The following is a 24836-nucleotide window of genomic DNA, read 5'->3' as shown; positions in this document are numbered from 1 at the left end:
CTCTATGGCTCTTACAACACACTGCGGACCTGTATGGGTTGAGGACTCTTGGGGAGAGTCTGAGAAGACGATGTCGTGATGTTTGCATCTTTAATTTGTTTTTGAAAAATGGCAACTAGTAACTAATTAACCACATGACCCTCATTTGCATATTCAATCAGAAAATCTTTGCAGCACCATATCTCAAGAAGTATACAGCCGATTTTAAGACTGTTTGTTGCTAAAGACTCTTTGGGGATTGGAGATTAATTTTGAAAAATCGTGACCTCAAGTTGACCCCTACTTCCGGGTCGGCCGGAAGTGGGACCATATCTCAAGAACTATACACCAGATTATAAAACTTTTTCAGTTATAAACTCCTTAGGCATAAAATATAACTTTTGACAAACCGTGACCTCAAGTTGACCTCTACTTCCGGGTCAACCGGAAGTGGGACCATATCTCAAGAAATATACAACCGATTTTCAAACTTTTTCAGTTATAGACTCCTTGGACATTCAAGATTAGTTTGAAACACATTTGACCCCATGTTGACCTTTACTTCCGGGTCGACCGGAAGTGGGCCAATATCTCAAGAAGTACAAAGCCAATGTTCAAACTTCAGTTATAGACTCTAAGGCAATAACTATTAACTTTGAAAAACTGTGACCCTATGTTGACCTCTACTTCTGGGCAACCGGAAGTGGGACTATATATCAAGATCTTCACAACCGATTGCTTAAACTTTTTCAGTTATAGACTCCTTGGCATTGCAGATTAGTCTTTGGTAGCTGTGGGCCCATTTTGACCTTTACTTGTGGGTCAACCGAGAAGTGTGACCTAATACCAAGAGCTACACAACTTTTTTGAAACTTTTTTTTCCAGTTATATATTCCTTGGGCAAAGAAGCACATAATCCAAGCAAAACATCACGGAACAGCTTCGTGTTTGTTCACAAACACTTAATGTCTAGTTAGCTGTTCCGACCGTCCGTCGGAACAGGTATTGTTTTCGTCTAGATTTTTATTGTTAGCTGTTCCGACCGTCCGTCGGAACAGGTATTGTTTTCGTCTAGATTTTTATTGTTTTTATTATTATTATTCTTTGTTTCTCCCTAAATCCCATAGTGTTTGTTGTACACCGTTTTTGCGGCAGCCTAATCTCCTAAACCATAATACGAAAGAGTGAGTTTATTATACCAAATTGAAGCTTAGAACATAAGCTTAATTCTTATCGTAAAAAATGTAAAAAATTTTAATTAATAAGCCTGAATTAAGCTTGTGAATATTTAATTAGCAAACCTAGTTAACACCATATCTCAAAAATTAGACCGCCGATCCTGAAACTTTTTTCAGCTATACACTAGTCAGGTCCTGTTAATGTGATTTCCGACATAAAATTCTGGACGACGTCACCATGACGTCATGTAATGCACGTTTTGTGTCTGTGCACAAACACAATGGCTTCTTCAAATCTATACTTTAAACTGGTCAAAAACACAATAACTTCTAAATAATGTATTTGTTTAGTTCCTAAATATCATCTTATGTGTAGAAAAATACACTGATTCTAATAAGATTTGTTTCAGTCCATAAAAGCAATCAATGTTTGTCTATTAATTAATTAATCAATTAGAATCTTGGCATCATGGGTACAACGTAGTACTTCATAAATTGGGGCAGTCACTTTCATTTCAGTATTTAGACATCTCTATGGCTCTTGCAACACACTGCGGACCTGTATGGGTTGAGGACTCTCGGGGAGAGTCTGAGAAGACGATGTCGTGATGTTTGCATCTTTAATTTGTTTTTGAAAAATGGCAACTAGTAACTAATTAACCACATGACCCTCATTTGCATATTCAATCAGAAAATCTTTGCAGCACCATATCTCAAGAAGTATACAGCCGATTTTAAGACTGTTTGTTGCTAAAGACTCTTTGGGGATTGCAGATTAATTTTGAAAAATCGTGACCTCAAGTTGACCCCTACTTCCGGGTCGGCCGGATGTGGGACCATATCTCAAGAACTATACAACAGATTATAAAACCTTTTTCAGTTATAAACTCCTTAGGCATAAAAATATAACTTTTGACAAACCGTGACCTCAAGTTGACCTCTACTTCCGGGTCAACCGGAAGTGGGACCATATCTCAAGAAATATACAACCGATTTTCAAACTTTTTCAGTTATAGACTCCTTGGACATTCAGATTAGTTTGAAACACATTTGACCCCACGTTGACCTTTACTTCCGGTCGACCGGAAGTGGGCCAATATCTCAAGAAGTACAAAGCCAATGTTCAAACTTCAGTTATAGACTCTAAGGCAATAATATTAACTTTGAAAAACTGTGACCCTATGTTGACCTCTACTTCTGGGCAACCGGAAGTGGGACTATATACAGATCTTCACAACCGATTGCTTAAACTTTTTCAGTTATAGACTCCTTGCATTGCAGATTAGTCTTTGGTAGCTGTGGGCCCATTTTGACCTTTACTTGTGGGTCAACCGGGAAGTGTGACCTAATACCAAGAGCTACACAACTTTTATGAAACTTTGTTTTCCAGTTATATATTCCTTGGGCAATGAAGCACATAATCCAAGCAAAACATCACGGAACAGCTTCGTGTTTGTTCACAAACACTTAATGTCTAGTTTTTATTATTATTCTTTGTTTCTCCCTAAATCACATAGTGTTTGTACACGTTTTTGTGGCAGCCTAATCTCCTAAACCATAATACGAAAGAGTGAGTTATTATACCAAATTGAAGCTTAGAACATAAGCTTAATTCTTATCGTAAAAAAAAATTAAAATTGTTAATTAATAAGCCTTAATTAAGCTTATGAATATCTAATTAGCAAACCTAGTTAACACCATATCTCAAAAAGTAGACCGCCGATCCTGAAACTTTTTTCAGCTATACACTAGTCAGGTCCTGTTAAGGTGATTTCTGACATAAAATTTCGGACGACGTCACCATGACGTCATTTAATGCACGTTTTGTGTCTGTGCACAAACACAATGGCTCTTCAAATCTATACTTTAAACTGGTCAAAAACACAATAACTTCGAAATAATTTATTTGTTAGTTTCCTAAATATCATATTATGTGTAGAAAAATACACTGATTCTAATCAGATTTGTTTCAGTCCATAAAAGCAATCAATGTTCGTCTATTAATTAATTAATCAATTAGAATCTTGGCATCATGGGTACAACGTAGTACTTCATAAATTGGGTGCAGTCACTTTCATTGCAATGTTTAAACATCTCTATAGCTCTTGCAACACATTGCGGACATGTATGGGTTGAGGACTCTCGGGGAGAGTCTGAGAAGACGATGTCGTGATGTTTGCATCTTTAATTTGTTTTTAAAAAATGGCAACTAGTAACTAATTAACCACATGACCCTCATTTGCATTTTCAATCAGAAAATCTTTGCAGCACCATATCTCAAGAAGTATACAGCCGATTTTAAGACTGTTTGTTGCTAAAGACTCTTTGGGGATTGGAGATTAATTTTGAAAAATCGTGACCTCAAGTTGACCTCTACTTCCGGGTCAACCGGAAGTGGGACCATATCTCAAGAACTATACAACAGATTATAAAACTTTTTTCAGTTATAAACTCCTTAGGCATAAAATATAACTTTTGACAAACCGTGACCTCAAGTTGACCTCTACTTCCGGGTCAACCGGAAGTGGGACCATATCTCATGAAATATACAACCGATTTTCAAACTTTTTTCAGTTATAGACTCCTTGGACATTCAAGATTAGTTTGAAACACATTTGACCCCATATTGACCTTTACTTCCGGGTCGACCGGAAGTGGGCCAATATCTCAAGAAGTACAAAACCAATGTTGAAACTTCAGTTATAGACTCTAAGGCAATAAATATTAACTTTGAAAAACTGTGACCCTATGTTGACCTCTACTTCTGGGTCAACCGGAAGTGGGACTATATATCAAGATCTTCACAACCGATTGCTTAAACTTTTTCAGTTATAGACTCCTTGGCATTGCAGATTAGTCTTTGGTAGCTGTGGGCCCATTTTGACCTTTACTTGTGGGTCAACCGGAAGTGTGACCTAATACCAAGAGCTACACAACTTTTTTGAAACTTTTTTTCCAGTTATATATTCCTTGGGCAATGAAGCACATAATCAAAGCAAAACATCACGGAACAGCTTCGTGTTTGTTCACAAACACTTAATGTCTAGTTATTTTTATTATTATTATTATTCTTTGTTTCTCCCTAAATCCCATAGTGTTTGTACACGTTTTTGCGGCAGCCTAATCTCCTAAACCATAATACGAAAGAGTGAGTTTATTATACCAAATTGAAGCTTAGAACATAAGCTTAATTCTTATCGTAAAAAATGTTAAAATTGTTAATTAATAAGCCTTAATTAAGCTTGTGAATATTTAATTAGCAAACCAAGTTAACACCATATCTCAAAAGTAGACCGCTGATCCTGAAACTTTTTTCAGCTATACCTAGTGAGGTCCTGTTAATGTGATTTCCGACATAAAATTTGGACGACGTCACCATGACGTCATGTAATGCACGTTTGTGTCTGTGCACAAACACAATGGCTCTTCAAATCTATACTTTAAACTGGTCAAAAACACAATAACTTCTAAATAATTTATTTGTTAGTTTCCTAAATATCATATTATGTGTAGAAAAATACACTGATTCTAATAAGATTTGTTTCAGTCCATAAAAGCAATCAATGTTCGTCTATTAATTAATTAATCAATTAGAATATTGGCATCATGGGTACAACGTAGTACTTCATAAATTGGGTGCAGTCACTTTCATTGCAATGTTTAAACATCTCTATGATGGGTTGAGGACTCTTGGGGAGAGTCTGAGAAGACGATGTCGTGATGTTTGCATCTTTAATTTGTTTTGAAAAATGGCAACTAGTACTAATTAACCACATGACCCTCATTTGCATATTCAATCAGAAAATCTTTGCAGCACCATATCTCAAGAAGTATACAGCCGATTTTAAGACTGTTTGTTGCTAAAGACTCTTTGGGGATTGGAGATTAATTTTGAAAAATCGTGACCTCAAGTTGACCTCTACTTCCGGGTCAACCGGAAGTGGGACCATATCTCAAGAACTATACAACAGATTATAAAACTTTTTCAGTTATAAACTCCTTAGGCATAAAATATAACTTTGACAAACCGTGACCTCAAGTTGACCTCTACTTCCGGGTCAACCGGAAGTGGGACCATATCTCATGAATATACAACCGATTTTCAAACTTTTTTCAGTTATAGACTCCTTGGACATTCAAGATTAGTTTGAAACACATTTGACCCCATATTGACCTTTACTTCCGGGTCGACCGGAAGTGGGCCAATATCTGAAGAAGTACAAAGCCAATGTTCAAACTTCAGTTATAGACTCTAAGGCAATAAATATTAACTTTGAAAAACTGTGACCCTATGTTGACCTCTACTTCTGGGCAACCGGAAGTGGGACTATATATCAAGATCTTCACAACCGATTGCTTAAACTTTTTCAGGTATAGACTCCTTGGCATTGCAGATTAGTCTTTGGTAGCTGTGGGCCCATTTTGACCTTTACTTGTGGGTCAACCGGGAAGTGTGACCTAATACCAAGAGCTACACAACTTTTTTGAAACTTTTTTTCCAGTTATATATTCCTTGGGCAATGAAGCACATAATCAAAGCAAAACATCACGGAACAGCTTCGTGTTTGTTCACAAACACTTAATGTCTAGTTTTATTATTATTAGCTGTTCCGATCCAGTCGGAACAGCTATTGTTTTCGTCGAGATTTTTATTATTTTTATTATTATTATTATTATTATTATTCTTTGTTTCTCCCTAAATCCCATAGTGTTTGTACACGTTTTTGCGGCAGCCTAATCTCCTAAACCATAATACGAAAGAGTGAGTTTATTATACCAAATTGAAGCTTAGAACATAAGCTTAATTCTTATCGTAAAAAAAATGTTAAAATTGTTAATAAATAAGCCTTAATTAAGCTTGTGAATATTTAATTAGCAAACCAAGTTAACACCATATCTCAAAAAGTAGACCGCTGATCCTGAAACTTTTTTTAGCTATACACTAGTGAGGTCCTGTTTATGTGATTTCCTACATAAAATTCTGGACGACGTCACCATGACGTCATGTAATGCACGTTTTGTGTCTGTGCACAAACACAATGGCTCTTGAAGTGTAAACAAACCCAGCTTTCCGAAACATAATTTATTCGAGTAAAATTAAATTATATGTTGTACACTTCCCAAAACTGCTTTAGATTAAGATATATTTTATTGATGGTCATTTTAAAAGCATCAGAACTTATAGAAACAGTGTAATTATTTTAAAAAACCTGTATTTCCGGGGATGTTTTTTCAAAGATCATAACGGCGTAAAACTTGATTTGAATAGTCACATTTGTAAAACTGTTAACTTGACCAGGTTGTTATACCAATTTCAACCGTTGTTATTGCGTTTTTTTGTTCAATATACATAGATTTCTTACGGTAACCGACTAGCACAAGTCTAAACTTGTTTCCAAAATTTGACAAGCCTGAGCATGGTGCGTCGTGGACCGGGTTCATTTCAGCCGACGAGCGTGGACGACGAAAATAGACCGCCCGGGATTTGGAGTTATTTACGGGTAAAGTCACCTTGTTCGCGCCGGTGACCATTTGCCTAAACTAATTCCAGTATTTCGCGTTACGTTCGGAAATTAGACCATGACAAACAAAAACTCTTTGACAGGAATACAAAAGCAGAGATTTTATTATGCTGACGTTTCTCTGGTGGTTGAGTGGCTCAGTTTTATAGAGCTGCTTATAATAAACAGGCAAAACATTTTGCTTTACAAAATTGCAGAAATTGAGCAGAATACCTGGATTCACAACTTGAACATTAGGCATGGTTAAGCTGCTTTTTGTGTTTAAAAAGCTATTATGTAGTTTGGTCCTGGGCCAATGGCTTTTAAAGGAAAGAATCGCAGCGCTTACGTAATCAGGGAACTGTGCTTACGCTAAGCGTATTTTACAGCTTAGCAGGGAATGTGTTCTTCACGTCACAATTCGCATCAAAAATTTGCTACAGTTGACTAATTGTGCTCAACTCCTGCGAAACTTTCACTGCAAAAACAGTGACTTAAATATCCCCACAGTACTACTTCCTCTGCTTTTTAGAAACATAACTGAAAAGCTAATATTTATAAATAAACGCATCATCAGGCCTGTATGCTTCGTTTTTGAAAAGGCAAGGGCACCAAGGCTGTTTCTCTTAAGCAAAGGGCACCCTATGAGGAAATTGTAAATTTCTACTGGAGCATTTCAAGGGCACCAAGCCAATGGCAAGGGGCCTCCGTGAAGTATCAGGCCTGCATCATGATATGTCCTGATACTTCATTTATACTCTCTTGCATTTCAAACTTACTTGAAAGACTTGAACTGGCCACCAAGGGTAGAATGTCACAACTCTAGTGTTAAAAAACTTCTAGTGTTTAATTTGTGGTAAAGGAGAGATTCTGTAAATCCTCCAGAAGTTGAAAACCCCAGAGTTCCGAAGGTTTAACTCTCTGCCAAGAGGAGTCTTCAACTGGGTTTGTAAGAAAGATTTGTGTGTGGTTTGGGCTTACACACCCTGATGCATACACAAGAACTTGAAGCACAAGTATAACAATAACATTGAAGTCTTATACAGTGCATTTATCTACCAACAAGGTACTTAAAGCACTTCAACAATATCAGGTGGGGTTCATGGTTCTCCCCAGGATTATACACCTCTCTGAATACTTCTGCATGTTACATCACAATTCTAACCCAAACCAAGGCTATAGACTGTTAGTGGTGGTGGACTTGCGCCAAAAGCCTCATTTGGGGTAAGAATTATGACGCCATGCATGAATATTAAGAGAGGCGTATTTAAGAACTGAGTGGCATTCTGGACCCAAACTTTTAGGTTTGGCCAATGGATGCAAAATTGAAACAAGGTCTTTGGAATGTTTTGTACTACTATTTATTTGTTTGTTTTTTATTTAGTTTGTAAGAGTTGTATCGTCAAGTACCTGCAGATGTCCAAACAATGTCCGATGTGTAATATCAAGATTCATGAGACACAACCCTTGATTAATCTAAGACCAGACAGGACAATGCAAGATGTGGTCTACAGACTGGTACCCAATCTCTTTGAAGGTAATTCTCATCATTTAATCCTCATTAAGCCCAGTTCACACTTCCTGCAAATGTGGTACGAGTTTGGATATCACAGCCCTGTGTTCATTGTGAATATTTCACAGGAGTTGAGCACAGGGAAACTCCTGCAAATTATTTGGTGCAAAATTGTGCCGTAAAAAAATTGTATCCAAATCGCATTTGAGAAAAATGACCTGGGCTTTACTCCAAATCTTGCGATTTCCGGTGTGTTGTGTAGCACAATTAAAAGAACACAGTGCCTTGATCGTGAAGGGAAGGGGTTTGCCCCCGTGTTTTTGGTTTGAGTGGCTGCATATTTCGCAACAGCACCTTGTAAACCATTACATGGTGCTACGTAAAAGGAGTAGGTCTCATACTAATCCAAACATAGTCCAACATACCTTGCAGGAAAATACTGAATGTTTGAAGTGCCTTGAGCGTCACTGAGTGACGAATATGAGCGCTATAAGAAGCCACTATTATTATTCGGTCAATTGAGTAAGAGGTTGTTTTTGGCCGATACCAGATTGCTCCGGGCAGGTGGGGCTCGTTAGCTTTGGAGTGCAGCCCACCTAGGAGAATGAAAACTCTGATCACAAACCTGGGTTGGTAGAACTCGTTAGCCTATCTACCTAGGAGAAGGAAGTCTATGACCACCAAAACCCTTGGGTCTAAGGGGTGGCGTCCCAACTTGAGTACTCGGCCAAGAAAGGACTTATTCTTATTACCCCATTCCTCATCTAACTAATCTCCTGATTTCATTTCCCATCTAAGGTGAAGAAAGAAGGAAACGAGAGTTCTACAGAGCTAGAGGACTAGACAAGGTACAGAGTAAAGTACAACTGAAGTCATTCAGTGGCAAGTTGGATCCTTCAGGCAGTCACTTCTACCGCAATGATGAACAGGTGTCATTGTGTCTTGAAAAGCATAGGTACGTTTCTATTCTGCGTGTGTTTTGTACAATTACTAAGGGCTCATTCTGATCAATCATTGTTTACAAATTTCAAATATTTTTTTTTTTAAATTCCGACCCACCCAACCACCCCGAATTTTGGTTCTTAACTATGTAACTGATTTTGGGGTTGGACCAACGGCCTCCTGGATTAACGTGCTGGCGCTCTACCGACTGAGCTATCTAGCCCTATGTTTGCGGTCCCTCTAAACACCGATCGATTAGGCTCCGCCCATCGCGCACGTGTGAGCAAGAACAAGTGAGCCTCGTTAATGCCATTCTGCACAACTCTTTATATGCCAGACTTTATAGTGTCAGACTTTTGGTTGTGCAATGGGTTTGATTGGTCAATACACAATGGGGCGGAGCTTATTGGGTCAGTCTATTTGTCAATATCTGTCGGGGTGCCAAAATATTGACTGACTATTTAATAAACCCTATACACTGAAGAACAAAGAAATGCATGAAATAAAGGAGACATTTGTAACAACAACAAAATGTTCTCCCAGATCATAGCCTTTCAATGGACTTTTCTGGCTTCCATCATGCAACCTTGTAGTTAAAATAGAACAGAAAATTCTCTCCAACTCCCCATAGTGCTAATTCGAGAAGGACTTGGCATACTTAGTGTGTGCATTGTTTTGCAGGACACCTATAGTCTAATGCCAAGAAATGGACTGCCTTGCAGGGCATTTATGTTAAAGAAAACAAAACTTTTGTTATTTGATTAATATTATGTTCTTCCTTGTAAAAATTCTACATTTAATTTTCATCACATTAAATGAAACAACCTGCTGTGCGCCATGGTATTAATTTGTTGTTATTATATATTCAATGTGGATTGTAGAAGTCAAATGCTGAACCAGAGCGAATCCCCTAGCTCCCTGCAGAAGAGATATATCCGTTGCTCTGTAAGGACTTGTGTATCACACATACAGAAGCTGCTCATCAAGAAACTAGCAGTCCCAGAGAGAATAGAGGTGAGTCGTCCCCCTAACCCCCCAACCCCCACCCCCAAGGAGCAGATGAAATACTTTGCTGTAAAAATGGGGTAGAACCTTCCCGTTGAAATAAATTGTAAGACACAGACTCTAATCTAACAAATGGATCAGTGTTTCTGTTGAATTACCTTGACCCAGTGGTTAGACTGCAAGGTTTGGGTTCGAATGCTCCAAGCTAACTGCTGATTTCACAATGACTAGAATAAATATTGTGTCTAGTTACTTAATCACAATTTTTTTGATTTACGGAATTCATAATGATAGACGTTAAACCAATGTTTGTATGAGAGAGATTGACTGTTGCCAGCTTGGTTTTTATATCCCCTTGTGGGAGTTTGTTGAGTTCCCTCGTTGGGAAGATCACCCAGGAATACCCAATCTACCTGGGTAAGTGCTGAGCCAAACCACTGCCAAATTCTGCACTGGATCCTGGATCAAATCTGCAACCCCAAGAAGCAGACAATGTCTTTCTAGATATTGGGCCTGCTTTCCATCACTGCTGCAAAGCATGAGATCCTTACAAAAAGCATCTCTGATCTTCATCACGCAGAGGACCCAACTGTCAACTGGCTTTATGGACTAAGATCCTGCTGGGTGTTCAAGGCACAGTAAAAAAAAAATACTTAAGTTTGTTCGTATTTCTTATTTCCAGATCAACCTTTACTGTGAGGACCATATTCTTTATGAGGATGAACCTTTGAAGTATGTCTGGCTAGCGCACTGGCAAGGAAAGGTACATATTCTTTTGATAAAAGCTTTATAGCCAGGGATCACACTCAAGTTTTTAATACAACCTGAGAAGCAGCAGGCAGGGAATCACCAACTTTCTACATCAGATATCAGTTAATTAATCCCACAAAGGAAACTGACTGGGTAAATTGTAAATGATTAGAGGTAAATCAAAGAGGAGCGGGATTCGAACCAATGATGTCTACCTAGGGCTCAGACAGCTCAGTTGTTAGAGTGTTTGCACGTTAATTCGGTGGTCGTTGGTGTAAATGTGTCTTTGTTCAACCCCAAATCATCTAAAATTGACCCAGTCAGTTTCCCTTGTGGTTTATTATTTGATTCCTTTTGTTTATTATTTGATTTCCTCGTGTACCAATTAAAGTCTGTGGACACTATTGGTAATTACTCAAAATAAAGAGTATAAAACCTTACTTGGTAACGAGTAATAAAATGATGGTATAAAACATTGTGAGAAACGTCTCCCTCTGAAATAACGTACTTTTTGAGAAAGAAGTAATTTTCCAAGAATTTCATTTCGAGACCTCACAATTTGATTTTGAGGTCTTGAAATTAAGCGTCTGAGAGCACACAATGTCGTGAACCAAGAGTGTTTTTCTTTCATTATTATCTCGCAACTTTGATGACCAGTTGAGCTCAAATCTTCACGGTTTTGTTATTTTATGCATATGTTGAGATTCACCAAATGAGAAGACTGGTCTTTGACAATTACCAATAGTGTCCAGTGTCTTTAAGCATCATCAATGATTCTACAAAAGAACAACACTGTTTTTCTTTCGGCTCTTTAATCATTGATTGGTTTGCTTGTGAGTAGGCTTTAAAAGCTAATTGAACTATCACTTTACGTGTTTTGATACAATTTTATTTTTATTTCCAATGCAGGCTGCCCCTATGATACTGCATTACCAGTTGGAGTCAAGTAAAATTCTCTCAGATAAAAGTGGATGAACCAATCGCAGCTCTACCCTAAAATTTGCTCTTTCACCAATTTTCTTCGTCTAAACAGCAAGTTTGTCGTCCAACAGAAGAGAAAGTAATGTGTTGTGACTGAAGCGTTCGTCCTTCCAGAATACAATTTAGCATTAATCATTTGCATGTTGAATAGAAACATTGTGAGTAGACTGATCCCCTGTCCTTGTTTGCAAGGATCAGGGCAGGTATTGGTTTTATATGTGTATACGCCATGTACATCAGATTAAATTGAGAATTTCCAGAACCTTGAATGCCATGTGAAATGATGTGAGGTCAAAGTTGATTATGGGCGTGGGTTGAACGGCAGATCTCTCGCGTAATTTACGAGCCTTGAAGTGTGACGTCAGATGTTCAGGCTACATTGTGAGTAGCAGTTATGGTTTTGTTGATCAATCAAAACCCAGCTTTACCAAACACCTGTTTACGATTTCCTCTAATGGTCATTAACATAGCCTGGCAATCTACTAATGAACCCAAGTTATGGTGGCCTTGTCATGGGATGCGGATTTTAAACCTGGTTATGGCAATTTGTTGTTGGCTAAGACCCTTGACCATAATTTGTTCCTACCATCCAGTAGCAAATGCTTAACTGTAAGGGTCAAGCTTGTAACACTCGTTTCAGACAGGCGCTTCAGAGTCGCGTCGGACCAAATTCTGAACTAGGTACATGAAAAGTTTGGCGTCTGAAACAGTCTGAGCGGCTGGAAGTCAAAAGATCGACTATTACCGTCGTTCGGAACGACTCTTGAGCTCCTAGGTTTCAGACGCCAAACTTGTCATGAGTTGAGCCAATGTAAATGTTATGTTAAGTTCGCCTGTCTGAAACAAACAGTTATTTGTGTCGACCTAGAGTCGCTCCTAATCTTTTTGGTTCGGCGCGACTCTGGCGCGCCTGTCTGAAACGGGAGTTTGTGTGATTATTTAGCTACATGTACAGAATTTTGATTGCTCATGTGGCCCAATCCGGGTGCATAGATATTTGGTTTAAAGCCATTATACACTTTCGGTAAACAGTATTGTCCAAGTCCCACACTTTGTGTATCACAACTTATATACAAAATAACAAACCTGTGAAAATTTAGGTTCAATCGGTCATCGGAGTCGGGAGAAAATAACGGGAAAACCAATTCTTGTTTCCGCGCGTTTCGCCGTGTCATGACATGTGTTTAAAATAAATCCGTAATTCTCGCTAACGAGAATTTATAGTGTTTTAATGTTTTCTCAAAAAGTAAAGCATTTCATGGAACAATATTTCAAGAGAAGTCTTTCACCATTACCTTCTGTAAACCCTGTAAATTATTTGTAAATCTGTGAACTTTTTTCTGTACCGAAAGTGTATAATGGCTTTAAGAGCACCTAACAAAGCAATTTTGTATAAAAGAGGACTGTTATTTTAATATTTACATGTAGCGTTACTATGTCAGCATAAGAAGTTTACAAGTATTAAGTGGGTGTGAGTGGAATTAGAAGAACGAAGGATGAAACTAGACAGTTCCACTTTACAAGAGGGGTGAATTTATCTTGTACCATAAACCAAGGCTCCACATTTCTTTTACGGCTCGAAAATAGATCCCCGTCTTTTATGCAGTTTAATTTTACCAAATATTTACTAACTAAACACTAAGAAATATTAACTTGTCTTCTGTCCGCTTGTGTATTACACAAAGCTATTCCGTGATTTGCCCCCATTTGTCAGTCTTCAATGGGTGCAAGGAATATTTAGCAGCTTGTGTTTTATGGTTGAAGCTGTTAAGTCACAGGAATCTTTGTGTTTTGTAAAATAAAACCTGCATCCAACTTATGGATTATGTGTAATTTCTTCACTGAATAACGAAGATGTTTTTAAATTGACCGTTTTTGGTGATCAAGAAATGCACCCAAGGTTTATTTAGCATTATTTTCTGAGTCGTTTGCAAGCACTGTCTCTTCTATTTCAATTATGAAGTGATTTTTCCAAAGACCATTTTACAGAATGTAGTGTTTTGGGGTATTTTTGGTTTGTGATTAAGTAAATTTTAAAAATCATCATAAAAATGGTAATCGCTGTGATGAAAATCAAAATTGAGTAGCTGACAGTATTAGCAAATATTCTGTAAAGCTGATAGAAATACTTGCTACTGATAATGGCATTTTTGACTGAATTCATTTCTTCCAGACTGTTATACCTTAACTGAGTACTTAGTTCTAACAAATTTTCAATCAATTATTCTTCAATGAAATTTGTACTTTCACCATTCTCTTAAATGTAAATCTTTTTTTTTAATTTTTTTTTATTTTAAATAATTTTATATAAGAGTATGGAAACCATGCTTTGTTTTAAGGCTTTTTTTTTTTCTTCCAGGCCATTTTTATTATGAATTTCTATGCAAAATATGAGATTCACTTTGTTAGGTGCTATCTAACAGGGGTGGACAGAAATATTTATTAGTCATGAAAATGTGTAATATGCATCAAAGAATGAAATATATCCTTTCACTATCCTGATATGAGATATCCCATACTATAGGGAAGGAGGAAGAGTTTGTTGGGATGGTAAGAACTCTTTGGACAACCTCTTTGTGGGATTCTCTATGGTTAAAGACATTCGACACTATTGGTAATTGTCAAAGACCAGTCTTCTCACTTGCTGTATCTCAACATATACATAAAATAACAAACCTGTGAAAATTTGAGCTCAATCGGTCGTCGAAGTTGCGAGATAATAATAAATAAATTCTAAACTTGAGATCTCGAAATCAAATTCATGGAAAAATACTTCTTTCTTGAAAACTACGTCACTTCAGAGGGAGCCGTTTCTCACAATGTTTTATACCATCAACCTCTCCCCATTACTCGTTACCAAGTAAGGTTTTATGCTAATAAACTTTTTGAGTAATTACCAATAGTGTCCACTGCCTTTAAATAAGATGTTTTGTTGCTTTTAGCTAATACAGTATTTGGGATTGAATGTTTTTTTCAATTTGGTTATTCATTGCAGTGTAGATAATGTATAAAGAAAATTAATCAATAAAGTTCAAAATGTGTCATAGTAATAAAATGTAAATTTAAATAAAAAATAACCCACCTTAAAGTTATTTAACTCTACCATTCGACTCAGTTTGTTTTTGTGTGAAGTTTTAAAGCCATTGGACACTTTCGGGAAACAGTATTTTCTAAGGCCCACACTTCGTGTACCACAATTTATTTAGGCTCAATCGGTCATCGGAGTCGGGAGAAAATAACGGGAAAACCCACCCTTGTTTCGCCGTGTCATGACATGTGTTTACTATAAATCCGTAGTTCTCGTTGTCAAGAATTGATAATTGTTTCAATGTTTTCTCATAAAGTAAAGCATTTCATGGAATAATATTTCATGAGAAGTCTTTCACCACTACCTTCTGTAAACCCTGTAAGTTATTTGTTGTGAACTTTTTCTTTTTTTCCAGTGTATAATGGCTTTTATAATGGCTTTAATATTGTAAAAATAAAAAAAGGGTACTATTATTTGGTTTTACTGTTCCACCGATGTGTGTCAGTACTTTCTCAGGGACTTTCCCAGAGTTCTGTGGCGAAACAAATTCACAGGCACATACTTGGTAGTGTGCTAACACTCCACATAATTAATAGGTGTACATGATATTGGGGTAAACTTTATATTCTATATCCCTATGCAAATTTAACATCTGCAAATAATGTATTAAACGTTATTATGTTCAAAGTATAGACCCATGCAGTGACTGGGGCACTAGTCTTCTTTGTTCGAAATTTTGACATTATCTGTCATATAGGATTCCTTTTTTCGAAATTGTGACATTGTCAGTCATATAATGAATCAAATAATGACCGATAATGTCAAAATTTCGAAAAAATTAGTCTAGCAAGGTAAAAGTACATTATTTTATCGTGATGACCACAAAAACTACAGGTAATTGTTTTGTCTGTTGTGAAAAGAATCGGTGCATATAAGCTTGATTTTTCAAGATTGCTTCATTTTGAAAGACAATACATAATATTATCTCCTTTTTATATTATAATTGCTCATATGAGGAAACATACTCCAAGATTATCTGTATCTTATGGCCTGATATCAATAACCGTCTAAATTCCATACATTAAATGTTTGATTGGAAACTGTTAATTCAACCCACTGCACTCAGCCCATGGATGCTCATCATTCGACTACACAAAGTTAGTTGGATACTTGTTACATGTAGGTTATAAAATCACGAACTTACGAAATAGCGCCACCTGTTGTTGTGTTATGTTCATACATTTTTCTCACATGCACAAAAGCTAAAAATACATGCGAAAAGACCACACACAAGTGAAGGAAAGCGTCATCAGCAACGGTCATACATCGGTAAGTATTCTAACTGTTTTCTTGATTATTTCTCTCTTTTAATAGATTTATGGCATGAAACACGTTCATGTTGTATTGTTGTCATTCATAATGCTGCTACCTCACTGTAGTTGTATGGAAATGTAACGTATACCAAGAAATGTTGAACAAATTACGAGGTGACTTATGCTTGGTAACAAACGTCAATTTCCCATGCACATTTAATGCATGGCATGGTGCATTGCCATTTGAATTACAATACGTGCATTGGCATACGTGGTCAAAGCTGTTTTTAAAAAATGTTACGGAGTGTAACTATAGAAAACAGGGCTATAATTCACTCCACACAGCTACCTCTAATTATTCCCCATTGAAAAAGAATCCAGAAAACAGGGCCTTAGAATTAGATAGGGATAATGATAGTCACTGGAGTGGACTGCTTTCTTTTCTATACTTGTATTGTGCCAATGTTTATACACCTATCAATTGTAAGATGCACTACTTCACTTGACCCCCGGGGAGGGTGCGTCAAGTCTGCGTCTTCACTCTCAAAAAAGTGACGGTGGGTACGTCAAAATCCAATATAGTCGTCAGCCAAAAAATCTTTAAGAGGTGCGTCAAGGTACATCATGTTCCGTCGATGTCCATTTCAACATGTATTTTGTTTATTTGGTGGAGAATCAAATAATGAAATCACCTTCCCCTCCCTGCCTTCATATGATGTTGGTATTTGCAGACATTCCATTTTCCAACCTTTCAATGCCGCAAACTGTGTTTTGCTCGATTTAATTAGCCGCGATCGTGATTGTGATCTTTTATTTTGCAGCAAAACATGCAACCGCTGTGGCTCATTTGTCGAGCGAAATCAACAAATTTGCGCAACAATTTTTTGCGCAATTTGTAACTTGCGCCATCCAGAACAGGCAGTTCCAATTGTGTATCGAGCAATTTGAAGATTGTGCACCATCGTGTTCACACGTGCGCGCTGTGCTTTGAATTGTGGGTATTCGGGCGCCTCTCTGTTTTGTGTGCCTTTTAATAGGGAACCGCTCGTCTCGAAAATCAAGCGGTACAACCTTGAACACCTCAAATCGTGCATGCACTTGCAAAACCGTGAAACTCGCTCTCATAGGTGTAGGGTTGAATTACTTGGTATTCTATCACTGCGCCTGCTGGTTTGAAAGAGATTTTATGTGCGTCTGTAATGTCCGTCCGTGGTGCGTCGTTCTCCACGATTGGTTAGTCAAAAAATCATTCTGAGGACCGTCCAAATCTGCAACAAATGTGTAAATTTTTTGACTCAGGGTGGGTCTTTGGACACGCAAATCCGACTCACATGTGGACAGTGACGCACCCTCCCCGGGGGTCAAGTAGTGCGTCTTACAATTGATAGGTGTATTAGTTCAGTTAATTTATTTCCACAGTATTTACAACAGTCAATACAATACAGTATTATGTAAACAGGGAGTGAAACTGTACAGGAACCCATAAAAAAACACAGCTTGTAAGTAATGGGTCCTTTAATGGAAGCATGTGCTTTGACCTAAATAAATAATATTAGTCTCAGAGATAACCAAAAATCTGCCCTCCTCCATTAACAAAGAACAATTTCTTGCATTTCTTGCATTTCAAATCCAATAAATCACACAACGCAAGTAGAACTTAGAACTAACATCAGTCCACAGGTTGGCAGTTTGATATAATTTGTAAAATATCGAAGGCAAAATGTACACAATAAATTGGAGTTCAAAGCCCCACCCACCTGTGGCAGGTAGGCATGGCTGAGACCTAGAAACTAATAAGGCTCCCCGTGAGCCTTATAGTTTCTAGAAGTAAGCCACGTGCACAAATGATTATGCCTATTTAGGAATGGACCCAGATGCAATGCTATCTCAAAATACTACACTGGAATGATGAGGAGGCAGCGTGAACTCAATTAAACAGCTGGTCCTCACTTGGAGGGAGCAATAAACTAGATTTGAATACAGTGCGTATTCTTCATACCATGTAGTCTGCACTACACACTTGAAAGAAGAAGAGTAACCTAATGAACAGCAGAAATTGTCGCTAAATTATGTTCGTGCCACCTCCTCAGTGAGATGGCATGGCATCCTGAGGACAATCTGAAAGGAGGGATTCAATCGTCCCTTTTTCATGAAGCACAATGAAATCATTAATTGAATTTGGACTAAAATTGTTTTTGAAGTGCGGCCTTACAAAAGGTACAAATCCTCTGTCTTCAATATGACAACTCATTATGAATCAGCTAATATAATTGTTTTTACTGATTTTCTTTTGCAGAATGAAGGGAGAAAAATCTATGCAAAAATGGTGCAGGAACAAAACTATGCAACATGAACAAGATTCTACTTTGAACATAACTTAAAGGAATTGCAATTTTTGAATTTCATTTCTACTACAACATCTTAAATCACTGTGATTTAAGATATTTACAATGTCTAAGATACCTAAGGCCAATCCCCGAGGGGGGAGGCAAATGTACGTTCCTGGTGCCTCACCTGAGGCCCAGAACGCTAACCTCCGCACGGTTGTAGATGAGCTGCGAGCTCACACAAGTCAGCTCAAGAAAGATCTTGAGGCAGAACGTAGTAATATCAAAGACCTACGCCGTGAGAAACAAACAGAGGTAAAAAGCACCCGCGATCAGGAGCAACAGAAGGCCTCCTTGTCGCTCAGCGAGCTGCGAGCAAAACTCAATCATGAGAAACAGAGAGAGCTCGCTACTCTACGGGAGTCGCTCACTAAACAACATGATCAAGCAATTAACCGACTACTCAAACAGAAACAGGAGTTACTCGCTCGCACTCAGAGTGACTCCCAGCGTGATAGGGAGATGCACTACCTCAAGGTCAAGCAACAGGTCTGGGTTGAAGCCAAGGAAGAGGTCAAGAGGACATTTGAGATGGACAAAGGAAAACTCCTCGCAGAGATTGATGAGCTGAGAAGAGGCAAGAAAAAACTTGAGGAAGAGTTGAATGACGCAGTAACAGGAGATCGGCAGAGGGCGATTGATCTAAGGAAGCAGTGGGGAGAACATCAGCGTGAGATGGAGCAACTTCAGAAAGATGCAAGGAGGGATATCCAAAGACTTGTGAGTACATTGTATGACACTTGTTTTTCACTTAAACCAAGGTTCAATGTTCCATTATTTGAGGACAATGCCTCAGCAGTTTACACATTACTCATGGGAGTGATAAATCAGAGGCCATACTTCCACTACGAATTAAGCTTTTTCTGTGACCTTGATTCAGTATGTGTTTATGCCTCAGCTCTTTAAAGCTACTCTACGCCACATGTTTGATGATACTTAACCCATTGGCTTTAATGTTGACAGTCCAAAAAGCCACCAAGCTAGTGGGGATGTATACTAGCTTCATGAGGTTTAAAGTACAGATCCAGTGGCTATAGCCAAGACTGAAGTTTGTCATGTAACTTATTCACCTAAGAACCAAACATACTGCTTCCATAGCTTAACACAGGTTAGCAGCCAAAATACATTGTAATGTCTCTTTGGCTGATTTTGCACGCTATAAAAAATCAAGCTTTATAAAAAAGGCCATTAAGATCACACTGAGCTGTCATTTTGTGTTGATATTAATAATGTATTGTACCGATATTGACAAGTTCATGACATATATCCAGTCAACAAACAAGAGTACTATAGGTAAGGTGTTGAACTTCACTGCTGAAGGGGCATAGCAATTTGTCTCCAGGGTAAACTTTTTTTAAAGGCAAATCAAAGGAAAATGTAAACCCGTTTATAATTTTGCAAATAGGGCATCACATTTACAGAGAATGCACGGGGCTCTGTGGCAATTGCTGATTTTTGGCCTCAGAATGTTTGACCACACTGTATAACAATGTTTATAAAATTAGTTTTAACTTTTATTTTTAACTGTAATACATTGTACCACTGTCTACTATTGCTTCCTTTATTTCCAATGTTATTGTGTACAACAACAATGATCAGTGTAGCAGATGCACAGTCAGAGAATATTGGTGAGAATGCCAGGAACTACCTATTATTGAGGGGACATTAGATATTAATGTATTGTACAAACATGTATTAGAGGATGAGTGTGTAGCTAGTGTATTAGGTGGTAAGCATGTCCTTAGCTTTGGGAACAATTACCTGGGAGTGGGTAACACCCATGCAGGAGATGACTCATGGCTGGGGGTGGGGGGGATGTTTACAGACAGTACATACATCCCACAACAAGATTACCCATTTTTTTACTTACTGTGTTGTCAAGATGTATCAGTCTAGTATCCCATGTGCATCATGGCGTCCCATGTTAGATGAGTGCCATATTAAGATGACCCCACATCACAAGTTTGTAGTAAATTGAATTCCCTATAGGAGTCCTCGAGGTGTACACCTTTTGAAAAAGTTTTGTCTTGACTAAAAGTTGTACAATTTCTTCTGTCATTGACTTGCCATCTTGTTTCGGTAAATAGGGTTTCCCAGGGCTCAAGATTTACACTGGACCACTGGCCCGAGGCCAGGGGTTTAAGTGTAGGGCCAGTAAGCTCACAACAGGACAATTCCGACAGTGTTGTTCTTTTTCAATGCAACATCTTTGTTTCAAAACATCAATTGAGTCTCAAAAATATATTTCAATGAGTAGGCCTATACCCACAAAACAGAAGAAGAGATCAATCTTTTCTTAAACCATTTTGATAAAATCAATTTGATTCTAGGCTCTTTTCAATTGGATTGTGGTCGTGATAAAATCACGGTCCGGTAAAGATTCTGAGCTACAAGTCTAGTCTTGGTTCAGGACTCTCCTGGATTTGTAACAAGAAAGCGCGCTATCACCCCCAACGCGCTATCAACCACGAACCGCTATCACAGGAGAGTCTTGGAACATTCGTTAAATCTCCCCCCAAAATCGGGGGGAAACATAATGCGCGTGCGTAGGTTTCCCGCAGAGCCCGCCCCTTTTTGGGGGGGAGATTTAACGAATGTGCCAAGACTCTCCTGTGATAGCGGTTCTCGGGTGATAGCGGTTCGTGGTTGATAGCGCGTTGGGGGTGATTGCGCGCCCTGTTGTGACAAATCCAGGAGAGTCTTGAACCAAGACTACTACAAGTCCTGCAGTCTGGTGGATTTTTCCCTCCAAATCCTGGGATGTGGGTTAAAAATATATTATGGGGGATCCTTTTATATTTAAAACTATTTTTCCCACAGCGATCACAACGTTAATATTTACCTCAAGTCATTTTTTAATGTGCAGCTTGTGTGTCACTACTGTATACTACAGTAGTGTGTCAGCCATTCAAGGTTCTTATGTGATGATTAATTTGGACTTTTGCCATTCAGAAGATGTCTTAAGAATGTCATCTATTAAAGGTTGTTCTTATAGGAATTTGAGTACATCAATACAAGTAATCTGACAGCATGAAGGTTTAAGCCTTATAGTCTCAATTTGTTTTGTAAGGGATGAAAACCATGTACATGTACAAGTGCTGTAGGCCTACACACTCTGTAGGCCTACTTAAAGAGAAACACTAAACTACAGTTTTAGTTCATGGGTATTGCTAAATGATGGTTGACAATGTGCATGTCTTTATAACTACACATGATGGTAAATCAGATTTCATTCTTGGAGGGCAAATAATGATGAGACAAGGCCCAGCTTTCAATGAGACAAAGGTCATTGCCAATAGAAATCAGACAGTCTATGGGACTGGAAACATCTGAAGGTCCATGCCAAGACTAATGAACAGAGGCTAGCGTTAATCAAATCTTTAGCGAAATTATGTTTTGTTTCCAGCTGCATTTGCTTTTTTTAAAGGCCACAAACTGGGCATGCATTTACATTCAGTAATGTTGTTGTCACCATCCAGACCAGGTAGGCCTACCCTGCCACTTTACTAGTCTGATAATAACTTTTGAATGCTGTTTCAGTTTCATACTTTGAATTAATTTTACATTTAACACAGCCACAATGGGAATACGTATGCAATGTGTGAAGTAGCCTATTATTTAATGCAATTGTGCGTTTCATTCGACAAATTAAATTAACACTTGTCATTTGGTGTTGACACACATAAATTCACTAACTTTGAGAATAACGAATCCAAGTGGGTACATTTGGCGAACCCTTTAATTTAGTGTCTTAGAAATGCAGTCTCACCTCTTGACAAGTCAAGCACTACATTTATGTACAATCCCATGGCGGAGGTACAGTATTGGTGACAAGGGTTATTGGTGACTCAACTCTTGAATCCTTCAGTCGGTTCTCTGTAGCTGCTCTGACTAAAGACTGCCGAGGGAAATGAAACAATGACACACAAGGAGATGAGTGAAACAAACAATGATTACACATGGAGATGAGTGAAACAATGACACACAGAGAGTAAGCCAAGAGAGAAAGGAATCAGGATCTTATGCTCTTATTACGATCTTATTGTTGAAACATGGGGATCAATTGGAAATAAAATACTACTTTTGGATTTGTCTGAGAACTTTATGGTTTGTCATTGATAACAGACGCCTGCCCTTCATACCAGATGCATTGAATATTCATTTTGTAAAGGAAATATAGTGCGTCAACACCAAATGATCAGTGTTAATTTAATTTGTTGAATGAAATACACAATTGCATGTTAATAGGCTACTACACACAGTGTTCCCATTGTGGCTGTGTTATGTAAAATTAAATGAATAAGCGGGAGTTAATAGATTTGTTATTAAATTAAATTGACCCATTAGCGGGTAAGCACACATTTTACATACAATGAAGTCTTGGCTTCTTGAATGGTGCAACCTAATGGGAGCTGGCAAATTGTTTGCTATACTATACATGAACAGTTCATTTACATACCAAAGTATTCATTGAACCATGGAGCAATAAACTAATTAAACCTACAGTATAATTTTGGTGGACAATACAACGAAAAGGAAAGGCAAAGATCCACCGGAAAGGGGGGGGGGGAGGATTGAGCCCCCTACTCAGAACTTTCCCCCACCCCTCAAAGTGAGATTTACAAAAACCCACAAATGAATGTTTTTATACATTAAATAGCCCCCCCCCCCCCAAGTTATGTCTGTGGATATTTTTCCTAGTACTAAGTAAACAATGTATATTGTACACATCAGTGTAAGGGTAGAACACAACACAATACAAACACATCACAAAACTCTTTTGAATTCCTTCCTCCATGTTTGAACATAGTGAGGGGCATTTTGAATCTTCGCAAACAAACCCTAACTTCTGTTTAAGAGTCTAACAGAATGCAATACAAAGTGCATCAATGCTCTTGAGGCAAGAGATACACACATGTACCAAGCAGCACTGTACTATGATCAATGGTCAGGTTGGTTTGGTTTTGATGAAGTATCCTCATACATGCTTACCACATTCTTGGAATTCATTTTACACAATTCACATTAACTACATCATGTACATTGAAAGCACCACCTGATGTGATATGACCCATCATCATTTGAATATACTGTATCCATGACATCATCTTGAACATTACAAGATAACTGTCAAATCTTTGATGTCTGATAACAGATAGATTCATATTCCTTACATGACTTCACCCACTTAGTGAATATCTGATGAATGCATAGTACGTTTGACAAAAGTAGTTCTTTGAATACAGCTGTGATAGAATATTAAAGTTGCTCCTTAGTTCAGTCACACATCTTTTGAAGATAACTTGCAAACTGTTGTGCAGGATTGGATTTGAAGTATATTATTTAAAGCAAGAATCGTTGGTTTGGAGATAAGTGCAGTTGACTGCTTTGGGTCTGTGTAAGTGTTAAAAATTAATATGCTTTAACTTTGTGTGTACTATAATATGCCTGGCATGTATGCTTCATTTTTGAAAGGGCAAGGACACAAAGGCATTTTCACCTTAGTAAAGGGCATCCTATGTATGAGGAACCTGTAAATTGCTGCTAAGCATTTCAAGGGCACCAAGGCATTGACTGGGGGCAAGGAGGCAATCGCCTTCATTGCCTCCGTGAAGTTTCAATCCTGCCTCAGATACATTTACACTGTCTGCCCAAAGTTCATGAGTGTACTATAGTTGGCGGGTTGTATGTATGCTATGGAGGACTTTCAGATGGCTGACTTGTGAAGAAGACTAACTGAGACAGCAGGCTGCATGATGAGAAGGCTGACTTTCAGCCTGCTGTTTCAGATGGCAAGTTACATTTAGGCTGGCTATTAAAGATGGCTAACTAAGACAGGCTTAGTAGACTGACTCTAAAATGAGCAGGTAAGATAGCTGGCTGTCTAAAATGGCTGCCTAAAACAGTGAACCAACTGCCCAATACAGTTGGCTGGCCGAGACAGCTCTCTAAGATGGTTGGCTTTGTAAAACTGCTGACTGCCTAAAACAATGGGCTTCCAAAGACAGGTGGCCACCTAAGACTGAATTGCATTCTAAAACACATTGTAGATGGTTGTCTAAGATGGATGACTGCATAAGCCTGTCAGATACTTTTGTGTAAGATGGATGGCTGCTCTTAGAGTACTGTTTTTCTTAGAAGGGCTGTCTGCCTACAAGCCAGAATTGAGAGCAATCTCATATTTGCTGTCATTCACTTGCATTTGAAGGTTGTTGTTTTTATCGCTAAAAACCCTTTTCAATGCTAAACACAAAACCTA

At 38.1% G+C, this 24836-nt stretch overlaps 2 protein-coding genes across 3 annotated transcripts in view; both read left to right on the top strand.

Moving 5' to 3' along the window:
- Positions 1-8042: 8042 nt before the first annotated feature.
- Positions 8043-12729, top strand: LOC117294824 (polycomb group RING finger protein 1-like; the record flags this gene model as incomplete). The annotated part of the gene is given in 5 exon segments (XM_033777359.1): positions 8043-8195; positions 8970-9126; positions 9995-10127; positions 10801-10881; positions 11778-12729. Coding segments are annotated over 5 exon segments (590 nt in total), but the record flags the coding sequence as incomplete, so codon positions are not given.
- Positions 12730-16151: 3422 nt separating this feature from the next.
- Positions 16152-24836, top strand: part of LOC117294381 — a 58496-nt gene continuing 49811 nt past the window's right edge. For both annotated transcript variants that reach the window (XM_033776759.1, XM_033776757.1), the window contains exons 1-2: positions 16152-16206; positions 18487-19297. In XM_033776759.1, the coding sequence (XP_033632650.1) occupies positions 18641-19297 (657 nt within the window). In that variant the 5' untranslated portion in view covers positions 16152-16206; positions 18487-18640. The remainder of the gene's footprint in view (positions 16207-18486; positions 19298-24836) is intronic.

This window comes from Asterias rubens, chromosome 9 (assembly GCF_902459465.1).
Source record: "Asterias rubens chromosome 9, eAstRub1.3, whole genome shotgun sequence".
NCBI classification, from domain to species: domain Eukaryota; kingdom Metazoa; phylum Echinodermata; class Asteroidea; order Forcipulatida; family Asteriidae; genus Asterias; species Asterias rubens.
This window is presented reverse-complemented; position numbering and strand designations above follow the sequence as displayed.